The following is a 23940-nucleotide window of genomic DNA, read 5'->3' on the forward strand; positions in this document are numbered from 1 at the left end:
AAAGCCGTTTATAATACTATGAGGAAGGACTTTACAACTCTAGAAAGTTCTCACGGCAAAAACTTGCATGACAACAATCTTAATGCATACAGTGAAGTCATAGAGTCCACCTGAAATGTAGTGCTAATGTCAGTTTGAACCCTGCCTAACCCTCCTGTCTGACTTGTTTTTTAATACTTAATACACTTACTCATGCAGGAGCAACATCTTTGATGCTTTCTGGCTGAAACCTTTTCCCATTTACCCCTTTCAAATTCATCCCCCTCCCAATATCATCATGGAACAATTGGGCGAGGACGTTCCCTGTGACACAATTTTTTCATGGCCCCCAATCATTGCCAGGGAGGAAATCTAAAATGGAACACAACAACAAAAAATCCTGTAAATATTCTCTAGAATCTCTCTAGAATTTAATGTAAAATTAAATTGTAATGAGATGAAAACAAACAAAACAAAACCTCACCACCCTCTGCTTCAGTTGAGAATTGGCAGGATCTTTAAGTTGCTTATTTGTCTTCATGGGTCCTACGTCTTAAGGTGGAGCTGGAGACAGGCACAGTTGTTCTATTAATTTTATCTAAAAGAAATATTTCAGAAATGCACAAGACAGGTTGCAACCAGTGATGTGTGAAAAAAGCGAGGCCCGGGCTGATTGTGGCGTCGCGTCTTTTCCGTCCACACAGCACAACGCAGAGGGAGAGCAAACACTGACTGTTACATATACACATAGCTCAGGCTTTAAACTAGATAACTTTATCTAGTTATTAGCTACGACACCAAAAAGAAATAAAACTCAGGCAGGGAGCAAGCCACTCACGCAGCTCCTCTGCAGCGGGACAGTACGCAAAAGAGGCACAGCACAGAATTACCACGGATGTGAACCGCCAGAAATACATATCAAGAATTGAGTGCGTATCATGCAAATACAGAAAACGTGGCATGTAAATATTTGCTCAGTGCACAACACTCATGCTGGTTACTTAGCACTTGCAACGTTGCACCAGCTAACTAGCATCCCGCCGCACCTGCTGCACTGCTAGTAACAGCAACGTGCAAACAGAAAAAACGATTAAAAAAGAAACAATAAAAATATACAGCTGTGCAGTCAGTGAAACATACATTAACCAGCGATACAGAAGATTAAATTATAAATCAGTAGGATTACTGTCACTCAGGCATATGACATGAATATGTCGGAGAAATGGCATGTTTCCTTAACATAATCATTGTAATATAACATAACATAATCATGATAAACATTGTAACTATTATGTAATCATTTCTATTGGGGTGAATCAATGTAATCGTTTGTATTAAAAGTTGTAACTATACAATCCTTTGTCCTACAAGAGATATCAAGTCCTCTGTGTTCAACAAGAAGAGGCCTGTTAGGCCCTTTAAGGGCTGCATGTGAGATAAGGAAGGGGCCACTGCCATTGTGTGGTAAGATCATTGACCAAGCATGCAGGCAGTGAAATATGGTATGTCTTATTCCACTATGGAGAGGGGCAGTAAATACTGCTGACAACTAATGCTTGTTGTAAAGGGAAGACCTGACATAAATGACGTATTGTAGAGTGGACGGGGAGGCTGGTACTGCAGGGACACTATTGTTTTGTCACAAGATAGGTACCAGTGTGGTGCTGGGACTCCGTCACATCTGGCCCTGACTGTGTTGTCTCTCCCACAGTTTCCTGCTGTTCAGACATCTTAAAAATGCATTTAACATGGACACCAGTTGTTTGTTTTCGTTTGTACTCGGCGTTGGAATAATTGGATATTCCCGGCGTACAGGAGTAACCTCCCCACTCTGCTGTCTGTTAGAAAACTCAAGTGTTCTTTTGCAAGCCATCTTCAAAATGTGGATACGGTGTACAACTTCTGTAATCTTCAGTAAACTTCTGTAAACATTTCTACTGTATTAATGGGGCTTGACATGTTAATGCACAACGGTGTTGATGTTTTCCAGGAGGACATCGAGACTGTACTGAAACCTTTACAGGAGAAACTGGAGATCTTTACGAACTTTAAATCAAGCTTTGATAAAATGACAGAGCACATCGAGTTGAGAACAATCCCCTCTCTTTAGAGTATACTCTTGAATTCACATTACTTCTTGTATGGGGAAAACAACAACAACATCAAAATACGTATCATTGATTTTATGGAAAAACATCATTGGTTATTCATGTGACCAAAACCCCTCTGATTTGGTCCTTTACTAGAATGAGGCACAACACACAGAGAGACAGATTAAGGAGGAGTTTGAGAAGCTTCACCAGTTCCTACGAGACGGAGAGGCAGCCAGGATAGCTGCACTGAGGGAGGAAGAGGAGAAGAAGAGTCAGATGGTGAAGAAGAACTGAGGAAATGAGTAGAGATATCATCTCTTTCAGAGAGCCATAGAAGAGGAGTTAAAATCTGAAAATATCCTATTCTTATAGATGTGCAAAACACACACACACACACACACACATATGTAAAGAGAATGAGAGACAGAGAGAGGGAAAAGAGAGACTTGTCAAGGTTTATTTTTAATATTTATTCTTATGAATTGTCTATTCTTTATTTGTATTCTAACACTGACCACTCTTTTATTCTCTTGGTTGCCTCTCCCTCTCTCTCTTTTTTTTTTGAGTTTGTCCATCCAAACAAACAGCAGTACTGACTCCTGAATGTTATTCCAGAGCCCAGTGCACACTGCAGGATCCACAGATGCTTTCAGGGGCACTGATCAATGTGGCAAAGCACCTGGGCAACCTGAAGTTCAGAGTGTGGGAGAAGATTTAACGTTGTTAAATACAGAGAGCTTCTAAATTTTTCTCTGAAAAATTACTTTTTGTAATACTCTCATTTACATGCGATCATGAATTCCATCTCCCCCTACATGTGTCTTCTTTCTTTTCAGCTCCTGTCATCCTGGATCCTAACACTGCAGGACCAGATGTCATCCTATCTGAGGATCTGACCAGTGTGAGTTTTAGTGATGAGACTCAACAACTTCCTGATAATCCAGAGAGATTCAGTGCTTCATTTCATTCAAGTATCTTGGGCTCACACTACTGGGATGCTGGGGTTGGGAACAGTTCAAAGGGGATGCTGGGAGTGATACCAGAGTCTGTTCAGAGGAAGCAATGATCTCTATGTTATGGAGTTTTTGGCATGTGTTATAACAGTGTTGAATATAAATTATGTTTGCCTGAAGAGTTATGGACTCCCCTCAAAGTAAATAAGAAACTCCAGAGGATCAGACTACAGCTGGACTTGGACAGAGGAAGGCTGTCATTTTCTAATGCTCTTAAGCTTTTACCAGCACGTTTGGCAAAAATGAAACCAAAGGATCTGTGCTCAGAGACACCCACATTGCTTCCAAAAGCGCTATATTCGTACCTGATGAATCTCACTGTCTCTTCTCAGAAGCTGAAATGTGTTGTGTTTTTAGGCTACTTTGCTCTCGGTAAATGGCTTTGGGTAAAGCTGTCAGAAATCAGGTCAGAACAAGTACTTGCCACGTTGGTTATTATCTTAAAGGACGATGACCCTCAGCTGCAAAATGAATCCAGCAATGAACCGTTGAAATGCTTTGATCTTGAGTTTGCTTGTGTAACGGAGTTAGAAAATAAAGTAAATATTTATCATTAATTTGTTATATGAATTGCATGAAGTTAAGCATAAAGAAATGGTCTTTAAGAGCCTCCTAGTGGTGTGTGATTTACCACAGATTGTTTCATTTTGGTCCCTCCGTGGTGCCGTACCCAAGTAGAAGAATACTTCATGCTGCGGATACGTTCATGCATTTCTCCTCATTTCGTCTTTTAAATAAGGATTTGAGAAATAGTCTGCAATCATCACACGTTGTTGTTTTTGGAAGAAATATAAGTCTTCTTTTATTTGCCTCCCAGAATTCTTCATGCTGCGGAATAAAAACAGGTAGAACCAGTCTCGTGTTTGTTCCCGTTTCTTGGAAGAGAAGAGGTCCGTTACACTTGCTATGATTTTATAAATTGATTCGGAGGTTAGGCCTTCTTGAAATCCAGTAATACCAAACCAGTGGCTTCTCCAGTATCTTTGGTATTTATTCGTTCTTGATTTATAATCGAAAAGAAGGACATTTATATTTGAATTTCTCGGCACTTCATTCATGTCGTAAAATGACCTGCCCAAAATATTGACTCGTAGGGGACAGCCAACAGGCTTCAGTCCTTTAATGTGCATTCTGACGTAACTTATTCACTGGTGAACATGACAATGAGTATTAAATACAGGGGAGAGTGACTGAATTTCCTAAGACTATTAACACAGAAGGGTGTTCAAAAAATTATGATTATAGGTTGATAGACCTGCAAGCTCCTTCGTAAAACAGAACCTACATTATGTGCCGCGGATTTCACAATAAGCTGTTTGTCGTGTTGCTCTGTAATGTGTTCACAATTTGGCGCAATATTGTGCCTGAACGATCAGTTTTATTAAAAATTCTGGTATGAAATGGGTACAATAGGGAATATATATATATATATATATGTAGATTGGCCATATTTCTGAAGTTGTATCAGCTCTTACTATAGCAAAGTGAAAGAATTTCACATTGTTTGGAGGCAGAAAAGGGGATAGTAGGCTCTTTTCTGAGGTTTTCCGAATCTCCGATTGGAGCTCTTCGCAGTCGTCAGTATATTCTGAGGCCAATAGATAAGCTGCGTAATATCACGTGACAGTTACCTCCAACAGAGGGGACGTTGAGGAGGGAAGACTAACCACCTTATTTGCATGCCAGTGTTAACTTAAACCAGCTTTTCGGCTCGGCGAGACACATTCGTATTCCGAACATTGTTACAATGCCAGAGCCCGCGAAGACTGCACCCAAGAAGGGATCCAAAAAAGCTGTTGCTAAGACGGCTGGCAAAGGGGGCAAGAAGCGTAAGAGGACCAGGAGGGAGAGCTATGCAATCTACGTGTACAAAGTGCTGAAGCAGGTCCACCCCGACACCGGGATTTCTTCTAAGGCCATGGGAATCATGAATTCCTTTGTCAACGACATCTTCGAGCGGATTGCCGGAGAGGCGTCTCGCCTGGCGCACTACAACAAGCGCTCCACCATCACCTCCAGGGAGATCCAGACCGCCGTGCGTTTGCTCCTCCCCGGTGAGTTGGCCAAGCACGCCGTGTCTGAGGGTACCAAGGCCGTCACCAAGTACACCAGCTCCAAGTGAAAGCGGTTATAAGGACCTACAAACCCAAAGGCTCTTTTAAGAGCCATCCATATAGTCTGTAAAAGAATGAACCATTTTCTCTCGTTTGCCGACTCTCAATGTCTGATAGCAAGAAACGTTCAACTCCCCACCACTTATTTTGCAGGCTTGAACTACACAACGGCATTCAAACTACGTGAGTGCAGAGTACACGACTTGTGGGTATTATAAGTGAGCCATCCCCAGGGTATTCCACTGTGATGTTTATTTAGTTGTTCACGTTACAGTTTTTTTTGCAATTGCTCACACCTGTTGCAGAATTTAACTCATTGTGTCAAAACTCTATACACAAGCCAAATAAGACACAACACTTGGTGATGAGCATCTCACTTCCATGTCAAAATGAAACTTGGCAAGCAAACCTAACAATCCTTTTTCAAAATTATATTTTTTCAACAAAATGATACACACACATGCACCATTTTGAAGTCCTCTTTGAAAGCTGCAACAACACACTGTCTATTTCATATACCTTCTTAATTTTTCTTACAGTCTCCTGTGAAAGATTGTTCTGGTACAGTACATCTACTCATTTCAGTGAACACAAAAAAGGCTTCAGAAGAAAAATACAGCTTTTTTTTTTTTTTTTTTTGCCATTGTAGGTTTTTACAAGAAGAAGAAAACACAAAGAAAAACAGAATTGCAGTACAGTAATCAATACAACATGTTAAGCTAAACTCAAAACTAATTACAGTAAAATTACAGTGCAATGAAACAAAAATTAGTATTTTAAGGGATTAAGGGTTGGGGTAGATGGTTTACGGATCCTGCCTTCTGTCAGGGTCTAGCCACATCACCTCGGTCACATCACAGGCAATATCATCCCTGGCTGGGCAACAGGAAAAATATCGCCTTGCGTGCCTATCCAACCCTGGACTGACCCCACCTCAATGTCCATTGCTTGCAGAAGAGGCAGGCGGGCATGTGATTGGTGGTCATACGCTTTCCAACTCAAAGCCGAAAAGAGTAGGACTGAGAAATGGGGAGTAAGGGGGCAAGTATACAACTTGTGAGGTTATTGTGGTTGGTGAACCAGTCTCGGACCAGAGCAGCCTTGGTGGAAAGTAACATTATCCCAGATCACAACAGACCTGGGCTGCTCTGCTCAGTCCAGTACAAGTGTGTAGTGCTCCAGATATGTGATTATGTTTGCTGTGTTGTGGCAACCTAGGCTGGCATTGTTGATGGAGAACTCCTTGCAGGAGCCCCCACAAAAAGCTTACCTGAGGTCTATTTGTAGTGCTAAGGCTCAGACTGATTGGTGTTCAATTACTGCATAAGTGTTTTCATATGTGTGTTTGGGTGTTGCCAATATCAGCTATGTTTTGCATTTCTAATAAAGTGTTTTCCCAATGATTACAAGAGGTTTCATACATGAACAGTCTATCTAATGTAAGAAACAGTGTGTAGTGTTTTGCAAACAGTATGTTGCAGAATTTCAAACGAAGTGCAAAGCAGAAAATGTGTTTGTAGTTTTGGTGCCTTTGTTTAAGGCATGGTTTAAAAAAAGTAACTGTAAGAAAGCCAAGGATCACACAGTGCTTAAGTCTAAGACAGCCCATGAATATTGAACCATGACCTCATAAACTCCCGCTGATATGTTTTAAAGGAAGGTATTCCATACTTGCCAGCTTCTGGGGCAGAATTAACATAATGGTAATTTTGGCATAACATGGATCAATGTGCTTAGAAGGGTCCCCACGTAACCCACACTCTTGCGTTTGAATGACAGGAAGAGAAGTTGGCAAACAGGATTTGGTCTGTTGGACTCAGATTTCAAAGTAGTTCGAGCGAGAAAGATGACGATGGCAGTAGCAACTATTATCAGTTGTGCATATTAACTATACTTTTAGGACAATACATTAATGGAGACGCGACAATAATCTCGTTAATACGGGAATGTACATTTCATCAGATCATTTTTCATTAGTTTCAGTGCAATCCATGGGTTAATAAAAACTTAAGACTTTAAACTTTACTAACGGAAATGTGGGTTTGTTCTTCAGGTGGGAGCTGACACTCAAGCAATACGTGTTTCAGAGCGAGGCGAAGGGTCATGTGGGTTGGGTTTGCTTGTGACGGCAGTGCGATGATTGGTTTACATCATAGCAAGACACTGGCCAATCCAGCGACAGCAGCAAATCCCATAAATTAGGGCCTCCGCGCAACAGTGGGGTATTTCGACTTGCTTTTCAGAGAGCTTGCGAGAGCGTAAATATGAGCGGAAGAGGCAAAACCGGTGGTAAAGCCAGGGCCAAGGCTAAGACCAGGTCGTCCAGGGCTGGACTCCAGTTCCCTGTCGGACGTGTGCACAGGCTGCTGCGCAAAGGCAACTACGCTGAGCGGGTTGGCGCTGGTGCCCCTGTCTACCTCGCTGCCGTGCTCGAGTACCTGACCGCTGAGATCTTGGAGTTGGCTGGCAACGCTGCCCGCGACAACAAGAAGACCCGTATCATCCCCCGTCACCTGCAGCTGGCCGTCCGCAACGACGAGGAGTTGAACAAACTGCTCGGTGGAGTCACCATCGCTCAAGGTGGCGTGCTGCCCAACATTCAGGCAGTGCTGTTGCCCAAGAAGACCGATAAGCCAGCCAAGGCCAAGTAAAGTCTCCAGAATTGTCCTACCCTTGACATATCCAAAGGCTCTTTTAAGAGCCACCCAATTTGTCCGTAAGAAGAGCAAAACAATTTCATTGCTGTCTCAAACCAGATTAAGGTGCGTTTTACAACAAACTGAATGAGGTGTACCTGATGACCACCGTGTATCTCCTCCAGCTTTTATATCTGATCAATTTAAGGATAAGTTTCAAAGAAAAGATGTGCCATCTAACGTAGAAGGAATTTCCCCCTGTCTTAAGTAATTTACCAATAGCAGAACCATGTGGTGTCTTACAGCATGCAGGCTGTAACTGCATCGTTAGCGATTGAATAATAATGAAAGAAAAAAGCCTGTACAGTGCGATGCTGAAATAAAGCATCAGTGCCTCTGGATTTACACGTGGATGCATTTCAGCACCATTGAATTTGAAAAGCGTAGTTCGAGTTTTTTTTTTTTTTTTTTCATGAGAAGAACCCAAATTTCGGTTGTGATGGACTTCTCATGGCAGTCCCTTATACAATATCCTATATACAAGTCCATCACAATTCTATTGTTAACTTCTGGTTAAGAGTCGACTTTTTTACCTGATAGAAGGTAACAAGCAGCAATGTCTCTTTCTTTCGCAAGTTGTAATGTACCTTTCTATTAGGACAAAACGGACATATTCACATATACAAGCGTTTCCTCAAATGTAGGTCATATTTATGTGTCTGTTTCCCTGTTTTACGCATTTCCATACTAATCTGTAGTGAATATGTTTGGTTTGCAGTTCCATATACAAGCACAAATCAGAAGGTACACTTGTGATACGCGCCATAAATAAGGGGTGGGTCTTCCAATTTGAATTTCAGGCGGCAAAGAAAGGCAGAGAGCACGAGCCAGTCTTGCACGTCCCTCGCCCTGATCCTCGTCCAATCAGAGCACAAAGCACTGCGCTGTCCAATGAGAGATGGCAGGTTCAAAGCTTTAAATAGGCTCGTGGGACCAACTACTCGCAAACTTTTGCTGATAGTTATAACAGCTCGACTGGAAGCATGGCAAGAACTAAGCAGACCGCTCGCAAATCTACCGGTGGCAAAGCCCCCAGGAAGCAGCTAGCCACCAAGGCTGCTCGCAAGAGCGCCCCAGCCACCGGTGGCGTCAAGAAGCCTCATCGTTACAGGCCCGGCACCGTGGCTCTCCGAGAGATCCGCCGTTATCAGAAGTCCACCGAGCTGCTTATCCGTAAGCTGCCCTTCCAACGTCTGGTGAGGGAAATCGCTCAGGATTTCAAGACCGACCTGCGCTTCCAGAGCTCCGCCGTCATGGCTTTGCAGGAGGCTAGCGAGGCTTATCTGGTTGGTCTGTTCGAGGACACTAACCTGTGCGCCATCCACGCCAAGAGAGTCACCATCATGCCCAAGGACATCCAACTGGCCCGCCGTATTCGTGGCGAGCGTGCTTAAATTGACGTCTTCCCTATTCCCAATACAAAAGGCTCTTTTAAGAGCCACCTCAGTCGTTAAGTAAGAGATCAAATGTTCCCCTTGTGCACTTCATTTTCATGGACCGCGAATTCCTTCATGGCAAGCTTACTTTTTCATTCGATGATCCGAATAATATAGTAATTCGCACTGACACTTAAATTCAAGGACTAAATATCAGTATATGTTGTCCCATGATGCCTTTTGGGTTAATTCAAATGTCTTTGTCTCCACCTGGAGGCCGCTGTGTTGTAGCTGAGCTTTCGTTTTGTTTATTCGTAATGGTACACTTTTGTCATTTATATATCAGATCCATGCTTCTCAATATTTCCAGAGAAAATGTGCATTAAAACATGACATGCATACAACGCATTTAACCATGGCGAAAATGTGTGTACTACTCGACAATGATTGTACAGTATTGTATGGAAAATTACTGTCAGCATTGTTGAGATGCCTTATACTTGTTATCGCTAACTGCTCATAACTCATACACACTGCTGGGATGTTGATGTTCCCCAGAGAAAGGAGAGTTACATTTTTTGTAAGCAGAGTTTGGTTGTAGTGGTACTATGGTGGCCACTTCAAATCACAGTCTGGAACCCAGCCTGAGTTACGGTGTGTGCTCACCGTTAATTAGAAACCCTAAAGGGCCAGAGACAGCTGGGCTGGAGCAGAGGAACACTGACATGTCCATGATAACACGTCCATTGTACTTTACACGGAATTGTTTCTCAGACACTCTGCGATTTTCTGACGGTACTGTGAAGTTTCCTCTCCGAGTCTTACACTGATGTAGGATTCTGTAACAGTCAAACAGCACCATTATATTGGATAGTCAACGTGTTTAAAGATTATATAGTACTTATAAAACCATAATGTATTTTTTTCAGAGACTTGAAGTATCTGAGTCCACTTGGCCGCATTAGATTTCTATATTTTTCAAATTTAGCAGTTTGGTCCACTGAAGACTGGTTTTCCGAATTAAAATACAATTACTGAACAAAGCCATCAAAAATCCATTAAGTGCACACGCGTAGATAATACATTTAAATTGTTGAATGTGTTTGTGCAGATAAATGCTCACATTCCTGTTGCATGATCATGCATTTTTTTTAACCTTTTAACTTCCTTTTTTTGTTTTTTGGGGTAAACACAAAACTCGATGAAAGATTAAAGAATGATTACAAGGCACAAATACAGTTCTCAATTTAAAAAATCTCAATAATGTAACAGCAAAAAAAAAAAAAAAAAAGAGAAAAAAAAAAAAACATTTTCAGTAGAATTTAATTAGGGCTATCTTGGAAATAGCCGGGTGATCTGCTGGGTCTTATCTCAAAGTATCTTTTCCAGGAGAGAGCATAACACTAGCCATTTAAACGCATTGTGATAAAAGACCCTAGTCAGACTCCATGACAGTGAAGAATGAAGGAAAGAAACACAGTTTTCCTCCCTCTCAAAATCTCACCAACTGACTCTAAGGGTGGAATAGAATGTTTTCACTCCGCTTTAAAAATGAGTTTTTGTCTCCAACCACTCTTCAAATCAGAGTATTCGCTTTGTTCATTGTCATAGTACCTGGTGCATTTGTACATGCACAACACTGTTCAGTGGGTAGAATAAAGTATTTGAAAGCTGTTGACTAATTTATTCCAGTTGGAAGTCATCCTCATCAAAAATGTGATTCAGTCATATACAGAAGTGTCACAACTAGAATAAGTGAGAACTCCTTTTCATGTTGTCAGGTGTGTGTAAACATTGCATCATTCTGTAGCCCTTGATTAAGGGCCCAGATGTGATGGGAGCTGCACAAAAAATAATAAGGTAAGACACATATCATTGGCCATATTACCTACTGAACTGGATAAGATCAAAAGGGTTCTAAGGAGCATGTAGATGGAATGGAAAGGGAAAGGGTATAGTCATCATTTGGGTGCTTCACTATCCGTCAATGCAAGTTATGGCCAATAGCTGATCTGGTTTGCAGTCTAAATATAAATGTAAATCTCTGTGGTTGCACACACTGTGAACAGTGAGCAGTGAATTTGTGCTCTGCATTTAGCCCATCCAACACACCAGTAGTGAACACACACACACACACACACACTAGATGCAGGAGTTGTGCCTTGCTCAAGGGCACAAAGCCGTGGATGTCAGTCCTGGGAATTGAACCCTTTGTTCACGAGCCCGGTACTCCAACCTCTAGACCACTGCTGCCCCAAAAAGTCAAAGACGACAGATTCCGCCCAAACAAATAGAATGAATCAGAATGTAATCAATGGACTGATAAAGTCAATAAACGGCCAAGAGCCATCATATATTTTTGAAGAATTATTCATTTATTGATAACTGGAAGGGAAAAAAAATGTTTTGCTTCGTATGAATGACCAAAATCATGTGCTGTAATGACATTTGTGGTGCGACCATGTGAGTAACTAAATATAAGCTTTAAAATGTCCGTAGTGCACTCACACTGAATGAGAATCAATATATTTGTACTGAAATTTTTTCAATGAGGGATGACACTTAGCAACTTGAAGAAACAACTGAAGATCCACCCTGTATGCATCAACACTTCATGCCAACCCACCCAACAAGAGACGAGAAGAAGCAATGGATTGTAACATAGATTGAAGGAGGAAGTGGGACAGATAACCTAGTAAATAACACAGTAAGTAAGCCAGTACCTTGGCTGTAATTTGACATATGTGGTGCGCTATATCGTGTTTGAAAAGGTCGGTTTGAGTCAAAACGCACATTTTCCTTGTTAGTGTTTATAACGTAAAGTCAAAGGCAAGTGGCTTCTCTTTCTCTGTCTGTCTGTCTGCCTGTCTTTCCCTCTCTGTTTCCTATTCCATACATCACGTTTTGCTAAGTGCAGAAGAATGAGGCGAGCTCCTCCGCCCCCTCTCCTTCTCTCGTGTGTGTACTTGAGTGAGTGCGTGCACGCACGTAGAAAATGCAACTTGGGGGGGCGGGCGGGCAACATGGTTTCAAGGAGGTCCTTGTGACGTGTATATAAATGCGCGCTTGCTCCGACGTGCCTCATTGTTCCGAACTTACTAAGAGAGGAGTAAAATGTCTGGAAGAGGAAAAGGAGGCAAAGGACTTGGCAAGGGAGGCGCTAAGCGTCACCGCAAAGTGCTTCGTGATAACATCCAGGGCATCACTAAGCCAGCTATTCGCCGTCTGGCTCGCCGTGGTGGTGTCAAGCGTATTTCTGGTCTCATCTACGAGGAGACTCGCGGTGTGCTGAAGGTGTTCCTGGAGAATGTTATTCGTGACGCTGTCACCTACACCGAGCACGCCAAGAGAAAGACCGTGACTGCCATGGACGTTGTGTACGCCTTGAAACGCCAGGGCCGTACTCTGTACGGCTTCGGTGGTTAAGCGATTTCCAGCACATTTGCAAAGAAAAATCAAAAGGCTCTTTTCAGAGCCACCCACGTTGCATTATAAAAGCGCCATATTCCTGCCTAGTCAATCAAATGTGACGACTTTGTCTGCGTGCTGTCGCTCTTCGTAAACCTTTTGCGAACAATGGCGCCTCATGTCTAGTCCACCAAACGTACGCTAAAGTTTTTTGGTAGACGTTGATTAACGCATCCATGCGAATTATTTCAAAACTGAATAAACAAACAGTTGCATGCAAAAGACAGTGGAAAGTGGACCTTGAACAAAGCAAATCACCTCGAAACTGATTAAACATGAACTTTTGTGTGATATTCTGATTAGTGAAACTTTTTTTTGCAGAACAAAAGAGTTTGGGAGCGGTGTGGAGGGCGTGGAGCCCGCACAAAAACAAGTCCTTGTTGAGCCTTTTCGACTAACGGTAAGTACGCGGAAAAAGTGTGGTACGCACATTATTCGGAGACACAATAAATAGTCGCCGAAAAGACGTTACAAAGTTCAAGTAATTCGAGCAAAACGGATAAATCATTTGAAAATATAAAGTAAGTTCGACACGAAGAAAAATAAAACGTTTTTGCACAGTGAATTTGATGAAGCACTGATATCAGAACAAAGAAATTCGTAGGGGGGTGGGGAACATGGAGCCCGCGCAAAACCCATTTTTTTGTTCAACCTCTTTGATTCCTATTGGACTGCCATTGAGTTTCGTCAGAACAGTCTGCGACCAATAGAAAACCTGCTTGTTCTAACGCACCAGTAGATTCTGCCGCAAGCTAGTGAACGTGGAGGAGGACGTATGTTCATCATATTTGCATAAGGCTCTTCATTGATAGCAGGTACCGAAGTGCGCATACTGTACTTATCGTCAGGTTCTTCAAGAGCTAGTCATGCCAGAGCCCGCCAAGTCTGCTCCTAAGAAGGGATCCAAAAAAGCCGTAACCAAGACGGCTGGTAAGGGAGGCAAGAAGCGTAAGAGGACCAGGAAGGAGAGCTACGCTATCTACGTGTACAAGGTGCTGAAGCAGGTCCACCCCGATACTGGTATTTCTTCCAAGGCCATGGGAATCATGAATTCCTTTGTCAACGACATCTTCGAGCGTATCGCTGGAGAGGCTTCTCGCCTGGCGCACTACAACAAGCGCTCCACCATCACCTCCAGGGAGATCCAGACCGCCGTGCGTCTGCTGCTCCCCGGTGAGTTGGCCAAGCACGCCGTGTCTGAGGGTACCAAGGCCGTCACCAAGTACACCAGCTCCAAGTAAACTTCAACATAGAAACACTTCAAACCCAAAGGCTCTTTTAAGAGCCACCCACTAAGTCTGTAGAAGAACTGACCATCTTGCTATTAGGAGGAAGGGAAAGGCTAGTTCCATAAAGCCATTATGCCTTTTTCCTAGTGTGTGCATTTAAATCAAGGTTTGTGTTGTGTATAACATGCACGCATTGCTCCATGGTAGCAGTTATTTTTGCGTTCCCAAACAGTGCGTTTGTTCTGGCGTAAACAATTCGGGTGTTTCAAAGATGAAATAATGGCAAATGTCTTGTAACTGCACTGACATAATGGCGTTAAATGTGACGCAGAAAAAACATCCAGAGCACTTGCTTCATTTACGTCAGTCTTGCTATAGGAGACATGTGAAAACGGGTGAGGTTACCACTTGGAACCATACACGTCCTTTCTCTGCTATCTGTCCAACAAGCTGCCGATGAGAACTGTCTTGTTTTGGATTTTGTGCATTTTAACGTGTTACATTTTGACTTTCTCCTCCTGGATGGTTCATAGGATTCAGGGTTAAAGCACACATGTTAAGTAAAGGCATTGTCTGAAAATGAGAGATTACATGCAATTTAGCATCATACATGGAAATAAAGAAAATTTATCAGATGCATATTTACACAGCACATAAAAGGGGGCTGTGGTACTATTGCAGGTTACACAAATAGGTTTAGATATGTGTGGAAATATGTGTTAGTGTATGCAGTCACTGAGCATAAGGACATTTACACGTCAAAAGGTTTTCCTTTTTTAGTAGTTGTATTTAGAATTATGACACCGATGTCTATTTTGTCTAAAAACGCGCATGAAAATTTATTTTACAATAATATTTTGGTTTGTTTGCCAGTACCTCGGCAAGTGGGTTGGGCATATCATGCGGGTTTGTGGTTTTAAGCCTGAATCCTTTCAGTTGTTGCTATGACCATGTAATTTGGCACACTCATCAGATGTGAGCGCATCGTTGGATGACAGAATGTCACAGGTCTCGAATTGCTGGAGGTGCGAGGGCCTGCCATCACCGCTTGGGGCTATATTGAATGATGTTATTGTACATCGCATATTTCCCTCATATTGTGCAGGATTAGATCCAAATATAGTGAGTTGAATAAAAATGTCTCTGGTATGTCCTTGTTTTCACAAGGCACATATTACAATACACCCAGGTAAATATGCTCAGAAACATTTTAGGATTCCTTTCTCTCTCTCTCTCTCTCTCTCTCTCTATCTTTGCATTACATTTGTGTGTGTGTGAGACAATAGCATTATGTCATGTCTCCATTCTATTACATGAAGCATAGTCAAAGTTTAAGGTCCTATACAGTCTATGTATATTGACTCTCTGCACCCAGGTTTAACCAGTATAATGTCCAGCAATTGGCAGTGGAATTGGCAATTCATTTTTGTACATTCTTTACTAAATTTAATGACATTTTCCACGTTTCTATTAATCATTGTAATCCATTAGTTCCTCTCTTTGGATCAGTGGACTGAATTACACTAAGAAAACACAACACAAGTAGAGAAAGGAGACCATATTGACATAGTTTGGAACAATTAAATATAGATATTAATTTGATTATCTACCTATCTAGATGCATTCCATGCTTATGGCGGAATTTAACTGTTTTGGTTCCTGTCGTTGCGTATGTAAGGCTGATGCTTGAAAAAGCAATGTGAAACTGCATCTGTACTTAACTGCCACAATACATAGCTGGCTGGTCTTTAATTAGACAAACAACTGCTAGCATAAAAACTGGCATGATGACCATATTTCTTTCCCTTCAAGTTTTGGTGGCATTACGGCACTTTTAAGGTCTCATGGCTGTTGCAGCGGTGTTAACGGTAATGAATGAGATGCAGTTTAACCAGTGTTTATGGCATGGTAGTGCATATGACCATCCATTGGTGGCATACGAGAGGCCGGGACCTAAAGAAAAAGGTTAAAGCAATGCTAATGGACACACAATGAATGGCGACTGTGGAAAGTGAAGACCAAATCCCGGACATTTTTGGCGATTTAGAAATCCCAGCCGGACACATTTTTTTAGGTCCGAAGAAGAGGACATGTCTGAGAAAAAGAGGACGTATGGTCACCCTAGTTTAACGCAACATATATGTTGGCGCACCAATTACATTACATTAACACGCATTAACACATGTAACACACGCTTGCGACTGTTCGTTTTTAGTTATCCATAACATAGGCTGGCCAGATAACAGCTGTTTGTAGATACGGCTTTATATTGAGCATGCCTGCTGCAGTTAATGCGTTTATTGAGTACGTAGTTACGGATTTTATATAATGCAGCCGATCGAGAACTCGCTACGACAGCGGAGAACAAGAGGGCCCCCTCCCCGAAATAAGGACAGAAACAGCGTCGCCCATCAGGGCGGTCACCGCTATTAAGAACGACAAAGGCAGCGCTGGATAGGAGGTCACCGCCATTAAGAACGACAAAGTATGATTTTAAAAGTGAAATTCTGTATTGTACCATTACCAGCGAATGTTGTATGCCTGGTTATAACCATGTTTAGGCCTATTAAGTAGCCTAGAATTTGACACTGCCGTCTAGAAATTTCCATCCTCCAACGTACTGTATAGCCCATTAAATCAATCAAACAAAACATTTCCTGAGGCACTGCACTGCCACTTAAAAATGATTTTATATTCGTATTTTTATGTTTCTATATTTTCTTTATGTTTACATTTTGTAGTTATATTTTAATTCCTTTTATGTTGCTTGGCACTCTGACTCTTGTTGTACATTTATGATGACAATAAAGGCATTCCTTATACATTTACTTGTTGCCTGTATTTCAGTATTCTCTGTTAAATTGTTATTGTCAAGGTGTATATATGGATTGCAGTATACAAAGGTGTGTGTGTGTTCTCAGCCTGTGTGTACGTGGTGGAAGTAAACTGTTAAAACATAAATTACATGCAGTGATGAATTCACTATAATTCCAGGTTCCACCAACTGAAATTAGTTTAATCCATTTAAATACCAACTGTAACATTTCACACACTACGTGAACTCAATAACCCAGTTGTCTCCAGCTAAAACCAATACCGACCATCTGAGACCAGTTCAGACCAATACATTCCAGTAGAAATTTCTATTGGTTTTTCTACTGGGCATTCCAGTAGAAACCAGTTGTGAAACCAGTTGAATGTGTTTCAATTTCCCTATAAAAACCAATAGAAACCAGTTGAAATTGCTATTGGTTTTCTACTGGTTTTCAATTGGTTCTCTACTGGTTCTCTACTGGTTTTCTATTGGTTTTCTACTGGGATTTTCTACTGGTTTCCAACTGGAATTTCCACTAGGGAACCGATTACATTACACTGTCCGTTGCTTATACTAACGTTAACTAAGATGAAGTGACACTTCCAGTGACAACAAAGCAATTTTAAGCCATTAGATTCCAAAGCTGAATATTCATCATGCATCCAGATTTAGTCCATTTGTACCCCTCCAGGCTTTTGTAGGCTTTCAAAGACTCTCCAGATTAGGACAAGGGAAAGTTAATCAAGTAATTGTAGATGTATAGGTACTGCACGTCTGGCACGTTGTCCGTTCCGGCTGTTTCAATCCTCATGAAAAGCACCCCAGGGGCATTATAAATGTTTAACCCACCAAGTTTTACAATATAACGTTCAATGTCCTTGGAGTTAAAGTGTGCAGTGAATTGTGACAGCTTGAAATCTATGATGGCACCATTCATTTTTGCTAACGCTTTTCCTGCCAACATGGCGGTCTACACAAAATCAATCACATGACGTCTGGAGCTCTATTTGTCCCTGTTTCTAAAATTAATGTTAAGCAGCATTGGCACAACAGTACAAAGGTGGAGAATATTTGTCCATGTCTGTCCATGTCATAAAACTGATCTCAGAAACCTTTACACTAAACAAATATTTAGGGACACTGTTCAAGTGATAGACGTTCTGCATCCATCAGGAAATTTTGACAAGTAGTCGTAAAAGAATAAGACATCTCCAGAATTTTTTTTTTACAGATTGTACAGATGTTTTTATTCAACTTGTATTTGTAAACATATGAACGTAATCTAGCAGGAGATCTATTCACTGCAGAGGAAATGAGATTTGTCATAAGATTCCATAAAGTTTCGGATATAAGTAATATTTTCAGGATTATGTCTACAAATGTTAGGGAATAATTTATGTTCCTTAATCTTTAAGACTGTTTTGTCCAGCAGGATTGAGGAAGCCAGCTTGTATCTGAAAGTCTCATCAATTCATGATTTTATTTAAATGTCGGATCACTGTAATTGCTTGGCTTCTTATATTTCTACACTCCATAATCGAGAGAAAGCAGTGTTTTTAATAAGACTTCTCTCCACTGCAGGAGCTACATGAGCTGTAAGCACTCAGTTATATATGGGAATTTATTAATGTTGGGGTTCAATTTTGGGCACCCAGTCACGTGGCACCAGGTAAGTGGCCAGGTTGAACAAATCCACAAAAACTTTATAACGGTCACTGCAATAAAAAAATAGACAGCAAGAATATTAGAAATCAAAAATGTGCAAATGTGCACAAATTTTATATGCTATATCTGATTATTAACATATCCTTTATCAGTCTTATATCTTCAAAGTCAAAGATAGTAACTTTAATTACAGTAGTTACAGAATGTACACATCCTATAATTACAGTAGTTATAGATTGCACATAAAGATATAACTGCATGTGGGGCACTGAGCACCTCCTCTTGGTAAGACACTGACTGTCTATCTATCTATCTATCTATCTATCTATCTATCTATCTATCTATCTATCTATCTATCTATCTATCTATCTATCTATCTATCTATCTATCTATCTATCTATCTTTCTGCCTCAGATGATGATGCACTCACCCGATTGTGGAGCGTAAGTAGAGGTAGCCTGAGGAGCCTCCTGTACCTACTTTGCTGCCAATCATGCGGTGCACCATGCACACATGGTGATCTGCACGAGTGTGAAAGTATTTATAAATGCATAGTGATCCTGTGCTGTGTTAATGGTGTCTTAATCCTCTGAGCAGTAGTAAAATGATTCAAGTCATGTACAATTAATGAAACTGAACAGACATATCCTTCTCTAAGAATATAAGCTACTTCATTTTATGTAGGTGAAATAATAGGTCTAATGGCTCTGAACAGTTGACTTACATCTCCATTTATTCATGAGGGTGTCAACCTCCATCAGAGAATTCAGCAGCTGGAAGGGTATCTGGAATTGAAGTTCTTCCCTAAGAAATATTTCAGTAACAGGTTTGCTATCCAAGTCCCATGACACAACAGCCTGTTACGTACAATTTAAAAAACAGAAATCATAAAGATTTTTTTTTTTTACCTGTAGAAGTAGATCATCAGAGCTCCTTGAAGGCCTTTGTACGAAAGCCGTCGTTCACCTGCGCACAAGAAATGTATCACTTTTAATTTTAAAGCACACTAACAGTTTTATTGCAAAAATAAACTTATCAGTGAACACTGATTGGCCTGAAAATAAATAACAGTCAGCTATGTAATCAAAGCACCTATTGCAAGTAGGTGCTGACTGTTACAAAATGTCAGCACTAGTTTGATTTTTAACAGGTCAATGGAAAAAGCTCCCATCAAAATCATGTAATGTAATAGCAACACGTTGTGAAAATGGTGTTTTAAAGGTTTACAAGGAACACTTTGGCCTCATAAGATCGCTCAGTCAGGAGGATCATCCTGAAAAACAAACTGACACTACAAACACTCACCTTTTCTTAAAAGATCATCATGATGATTGGAATCAAACAGAGAAGTGAACCCTTCTCTCTGTTTTTTCAGATCCTGAAGCATGTCCTCTTTCCTCTCAGAATCTGGCTCTTTCTGTTAGCAGACAGAAGATTGTTAATTGTTGATAGTGTCGTGTGGAAGAACTGGAAGAACTGCGGTAAAATAGTGAGAGCGCAGTTCTGGAAGAGGTCCTGGGTGAGAGGAAACCATTTGAATGAACAGTCAAAATATTACAAATATTCTATAAACACAAGGATTTTTAAATAAACTCTTCTTGAGGTTTGTAAGTTGTATAGTAAACAACATATGTTAAGAATGCCCTGAGAATAGGCTGAAAGAATTTCATTAAACTGCTTCAGTGAGACACACTCAGAAAGTCCATGGAACAGATGTTTTAGCTCATTTGGTAAACAACATCAAAAAACCTATTGTAAATCTTTGTCAAATTCCTTGATGACTAGGATTATCCCTAAGCAATACGAACCTCAAGTTTCTGCATCTTCAGTTTGAAACCCTCTTCAATGTTTGCTTGTAACTTCCCCCAAAAGTTGAACCCATCTTCTTCCAAACCAGGTGTTCTCTCCAACCATTTCTAAAATAGATACATAAAACCAAAATTAATAAAAATCACTGTACATGACATTTGATAGGATACACAATGCTACCAAAAAGCAATACAATTTTGGTCATTTCCATTTTACTTCAAATACAAATTTTGCTCTCTTAATTTCTGTTAGTTTTGATGCTGATGAAAGAGTAAGCAGACTAGTTTAAAGTAGTTAAAAGTAGAAGGTACCTCCACAAGTTGCAGCAAGGAAGGCTCCTGCTCTGATCTGAGTAAGTCCTCACTTTCCTGGCCATGGAAGTTTTCCCTGTAGTGCTGACGGTTGTATGGAACTCTTCGGTTGTCTGCCACACCAACTTTAATCTCCAAGAGACGGAACTGAAGACTTTGGAACCCTGAGGCTGGAAACAGGTATTCCCTGTGATGGACAAAACAAAAGAAAGAAAAATCATTTGGAATTCCTATGCAGTACTGTATGTCATATGAAAAAGAAATAAATAAATAAATAAATAAATAAATAATAATAATGATAATAATAATAATAATAATAATAATAATAATAATAATAATAATAATAATAAAAAATACACACACACACACACACACACACACATATATATATATATATATATATATATATATATATATATATATATATATATATATATATATATATATATACACATAATATACTATTTAAGTAACATCAGCATAAAGAGCTTTTAGTACTGTACAGATTACCTAAAGTCAAAGAAGTCCAATGGAGTCATTGTCTCCAAAACAGCAAACTGATCCACAAGTAGTTTGAGTATCACTGTAATTCTATGAATCCGACTCACCACCTTCAACATGTTCCTCTCATCTTGTAACTGAAAGGAAATGAAAGTAACACAGCAATAGTGGCTTATTGTGGACAGATATTTCATTTTTTTCTGACATGATGCAGACTCATCTGTATGAGAGTTACTTACATGATTTTGTATGAAAAGTTCACGCACTGAGTCCAGTTCCCAAAGGACTTGCTTAAACCAGAGTTCATATGCTGAAAAGGCACAAAAGAATTATTTTTGTCAGAAACGGAAATTAACAGTGATGTACATAGACAATGAGGATACTGAGGTACTTCAATACAATTTTTCTTGTTACGTATAAGTGACAACAGTCTGGAAGGTTCAGATCTCCAGACCTGTCTTCATTTACTAAGACAAGTGTGTGGTTTTTTATATTTTATTTTGTTAAATACAACCTATGCACATCGAAAAATATGCATGATAGTTAAAACACAGAATTTACAAAACATCAAAGGCACTGTTGCCCCTTTGTCAGATCTCAGATCCTACAGATAAACAAGAGGTAAAAAAAAAACAATAACTAAATAAAATGGATGTTACCTTGGTGGGTGACAATGAAGAGGTGCTCATCATGACTTTTGTTGTGTCTCTTCTCACTTTCTAACACTTGTGCATTTAGAATCTTATCCAACTAATGGTAGAACAAAACTTTCTTGATTAAACTGTCCAGAAAACATTTAAAAAATAGTAAAGTGTGTTTTATTCCTTCCATACATATACTGAATGACTACTGTTATGTGGTAGTGAAAGAAGATATTTTAATTGTAGTTTGAATAACTAAGTGAGAGATGTTATTTTCCAGCAATGTAAAGATGTTTAAACCTCAAAATGTTCTTACCTGTAGATACTCTCCATAAATGAGTCCTCCTTTAGCAGCGTTGTCGATGTCCCTCTGGGAATCATTTTCCTCCTCTGTAGTACTGTAAGTAATTTTAAGAACAAGAACACAATACAAACTTTGATAACTTTACACAATAAAAGTTTGGCAATGTTGATGTCTGATTTTTTTTTTCCATAGATCACTGGAAATTATTTTCTTAGAATACATACTGATATTCTTTCCCTGAAAACGGACATCCACTCATGTTTGCCATAGATTTCCGTTTGTCTTCAGTAAATGTTCTTTTAGCTATCTACTTAAAGTTTGATTGTTATATGGATGCTATATGCGTGAAAACAACTTAACTGTGGTTTTCAAACTGTCTCGGGCCAGCAGCAAGATCTACACTTATATATGTAGAGCATCACATTCCTCTTACCACAGACAGACAGCTCCTCCCCATGAAGCGTTAGTCATGTGATTTCAGAGAACCAGCATCTTTTTTCTAACACTGTCCCAGCCAACACGTCCAAGTGGGTCCGGCATGGGCTTTACCTGGGTTAGGTGGGCTTCAACTGGGCATGGGCTCAGAGTGGTCTTTTAAGTGGGTTGGTGTTGGGGCCCTAGATGAATATACATGGGCTAGAAATAAGTATACCATTTCGACAGTGAACATGGGTACTGGATGGGTTCCAAGTGGGCTACATTTTCCAAAATGAAAAGAGTAGAAAATATAATGAAATTGTATGGCAAAGTGATCTGCATATATGTGCACCGTTGAAAACATTTTTTTTTTCCAGTTGTTGTGTTGACACCTGAGCTAATGTGCAAATGTATAGCTGGTAAATTTAAGCCATTTCAATTTAATCAAAATCTAAAAATGCCAACACTGAATACATCATTTTGCCTAACCAATTTTCTACTCTTTAAAAGGATCAATGCATTACTTTTTCTCTCCTCTTGAGTACATGAATCACAAACACACACAGCAATGCCCATACCCCATCGCATGACTCTTGACTTTTCCACTCGCGCCATTCTCCAACTGCTGTTCTGCTGCCAAACATACCTGAAGCTGAATTTGCCCAAGTCCACACAAGTCTCTTCCTGATGCAACCTTGATAAAACCCACAAATCAAGAACACATCTGGGAATTTTATCTGTTGACTAGATTGACTAGATGTGACATTGGAACAGTACGTCAGCTGTGACTGATGACGTTTCACAAGTCTACGAGAACGCAAGTGCAGAGAAGAATGCATATTGAGAAAGAGCTATTGTGAGTTCTGTTACTGTTACTTCCAAGGTTGTACAGGGCATGCTGGGAGTGGATTTCTGTTTTGCAATAATGTTGCTAAAGAGTTTTTCCTGTTGAGAAGAGCACTGTTAGGTAATGTGTTGTGTGTCTGCTTGTTGTCTACAGTTTATTTACTAGGGAATGGTGTAAACATGTTTTGATACTGTTTTTGAGTTGACTGGAGCGCATACATATATAGCAGTGATGTAATTAACTTCAGTTAAGTCTGATATGTTAAATGCAATGTGATTGATGCTTTTTAGTGTGTGAAAATATCCAAATAAAGTATAACTTTATTTACAATATCCTCTGGTTCAATATCTTGCACAGCAGAAATAAGAAGTGGAATTGTAAGAAACGTTAAAAAATGTAGTCAAATAGATCACACAATTTGAAGTTTCTAGTGTAAAGAATACTGGAGATACAGCAATGTATCTCTTTCAAGAACAAAAAAAGGAGGCTTGATCAGAAGCTTATTAAGGGAAATAGTATTTATTTCATCTCAACAAACCAGTTTCTGTCAAATTTTCGTGCTTATTCACCAATCTCATTAACTGCTCACGGTACGGATTCGCCCCGCCCAAAGTGCACATACACACCTATTAACAGTATGAGTCATTGGGTACACACACTTG

At 40.2% G+C, this 23940-nt stretch overlaps 5 protein-coding genes across 5 annotated transcripts; 4 read left to right on the forward strand and 1 right to left on the reverse strand.

Annotated features, from left to right (window-relative positions):
- Positions 1-4832: 4832 nt before the first annotated feature.
- On the forward strand, positions 4833-5207 carry LOC115820180 (histone H2B 1/2-like). The gene has a single exon (XM_030783664.1). It carries the CDS (start codon positions 4833-4835, stop codon positions 5205-5207), a length of 375 nt encoding a protein of 124 aa, XP_030639524.1.
- Positions 5208-7463: 2256 nt separating this feature from the next.
- On the forward strand, positions 7464-7850 carry LOC115820171 (histone H2A-like). The gene has a single exon (XM_030783654.1). The coding sequence runs from the start codon at positions 7464-7466 to the stop codon at positions 7848-7850; it is 387 nt and encodes a 128-aa protein (XP_030639514.1).
- A 1028-nt stretch (positions 7851-8878) lies between these two features.
- LOC115820150 (histone H3-like) lies at positions 8879-12697 on the forward strand. Its single transcript, XM_030783633.1, has 2 exons — positions 8879-9229; positions 12377-12697. Exons 1-2 carry the CDS (start codon positions 8879-8881, stop codon positions 12695-12697), a joined length of 672 nt encoding a protein of 223 aa, XP_030639493.1.
- An 896-nt stretch (positions 12698-13593) lies between these two features.
- LOC115820211 (histone H2B 1/2-like) lies at positions 13594-13980 on the forward strand. The gene has a single exon (XM_030783697.1). It carries the CDS (start codon positions 13606-13608, stop codon positions 13978-13980), a length of 375 nt encoding a protein of 124 aa, XP_030639557.1. The 5' UTR covers positions 13594-13605.
- A 4427-nt stretch (positions 13981-18407) lies between these two features.
- LOC115820142 (tryptophan 2,3-dioxygenase B-like) lies at positions 18408-22273 on the reverse strand. Its single transcript, XM_030783620.1, has 12 exons — positions 22237-22273; positions 22027-22124; positions 21729-21819; positions 21309-21379; positions 21079-21206; positions 20569-20755; positions 20257-20364; positions 19754-19865; positions 19357-19414; positions 19173-19252; positions 18879-18969; positions 18408-18498 (listed from the first exon to the last, which is right to left on the reverse strand). The coding sequence occupies exons 1-12, from the start codon at positions 22271-22273 to the stop codon at positions 18408-18410; spliced, it is 1152 nt and encodes a 383-aa protein (XP_030639480.1).
- Between the last annotated feature and the right edge of the window lie 1667 nt (positions 22274-23940).

This window comes from Chanos chanos, chromosome 9, assembly GCF_902362185.1.
Source record: "Chanos chanos chromosome 9, fChaCha1.1, whole genome shotgun sequence".
NCBI classification, from domain to species: domain Eukaryota; kingdom Metazoa; phylum Chordata; class Actinopteri; order Gonorynchiformes; family Chanidae; genus Chanos; species Chanos chanos.

What these genes read in the sequence shown, in the direction of transcription:
- LOC115820180 (XM_030783664.1), top strand. Translation starts at nt 4,833, where the DNA reads ATGCCAGAGCCCGCGAAGACTGCACCCAAGAAGGGATCCAAAAAAGCT.
- LOC115820171 (XM_030783654.1), top strand. Translation starts at nt 7,464, where the DNA reads ATGAGCGGAAGAGGCAAAACCGGTGGTAAAGCCAGGGCCAAGGCTAAG.
- LOC115820150 (XM_030783633.1), top strand. Translation starts at nt 8,879, where the DNA reads ATGGCAAGAACTAAGCAGACCGCTCGCAAATCTACCGGTGGCAAAGCC. An exon ending in GCGCCATCCACGCCAAGAGA is followed by an intron (nt 9,230 to 12,376) that starts GTCACCATCATG and finishes ACTTACTAAGAG; the next exon opens with AGGAGTAAAATGTCTGGAAG.
- LOC115820211 (XM_030783697.1), top strand. Translation starts at nt 13,606, where the DNA reads ATGCCAGAGCCCGCCAAGTCTGCTCCTAAGAAGGGATCCAAAAAAGCC.
- LOC115820142 (XM_030783620.1), bottom strand. Translation starts at nt 22,273, where the DNA reads ATGAGTGGATGTCCGTTTTCAGGGAAAGAATATCAGT. An exon ending in AACTTTTCATACAAAATCAT is followed by an intron (nt 21,207 to 21,308) that starts GTAAGTAACTCT and finishes ATTTCCTTTCAG; the next exon opens with TTACAAGATGAGAGGAACAT. An exon ending in CCTCATGAATAAATGGAGAT is followed by an intron (nt 18,970 to 19,172) that starts GTAAGTCAACTG and finishes ACACTCGTGCAG; the next exon opens with ATCACCATGTGTGCATGGTG.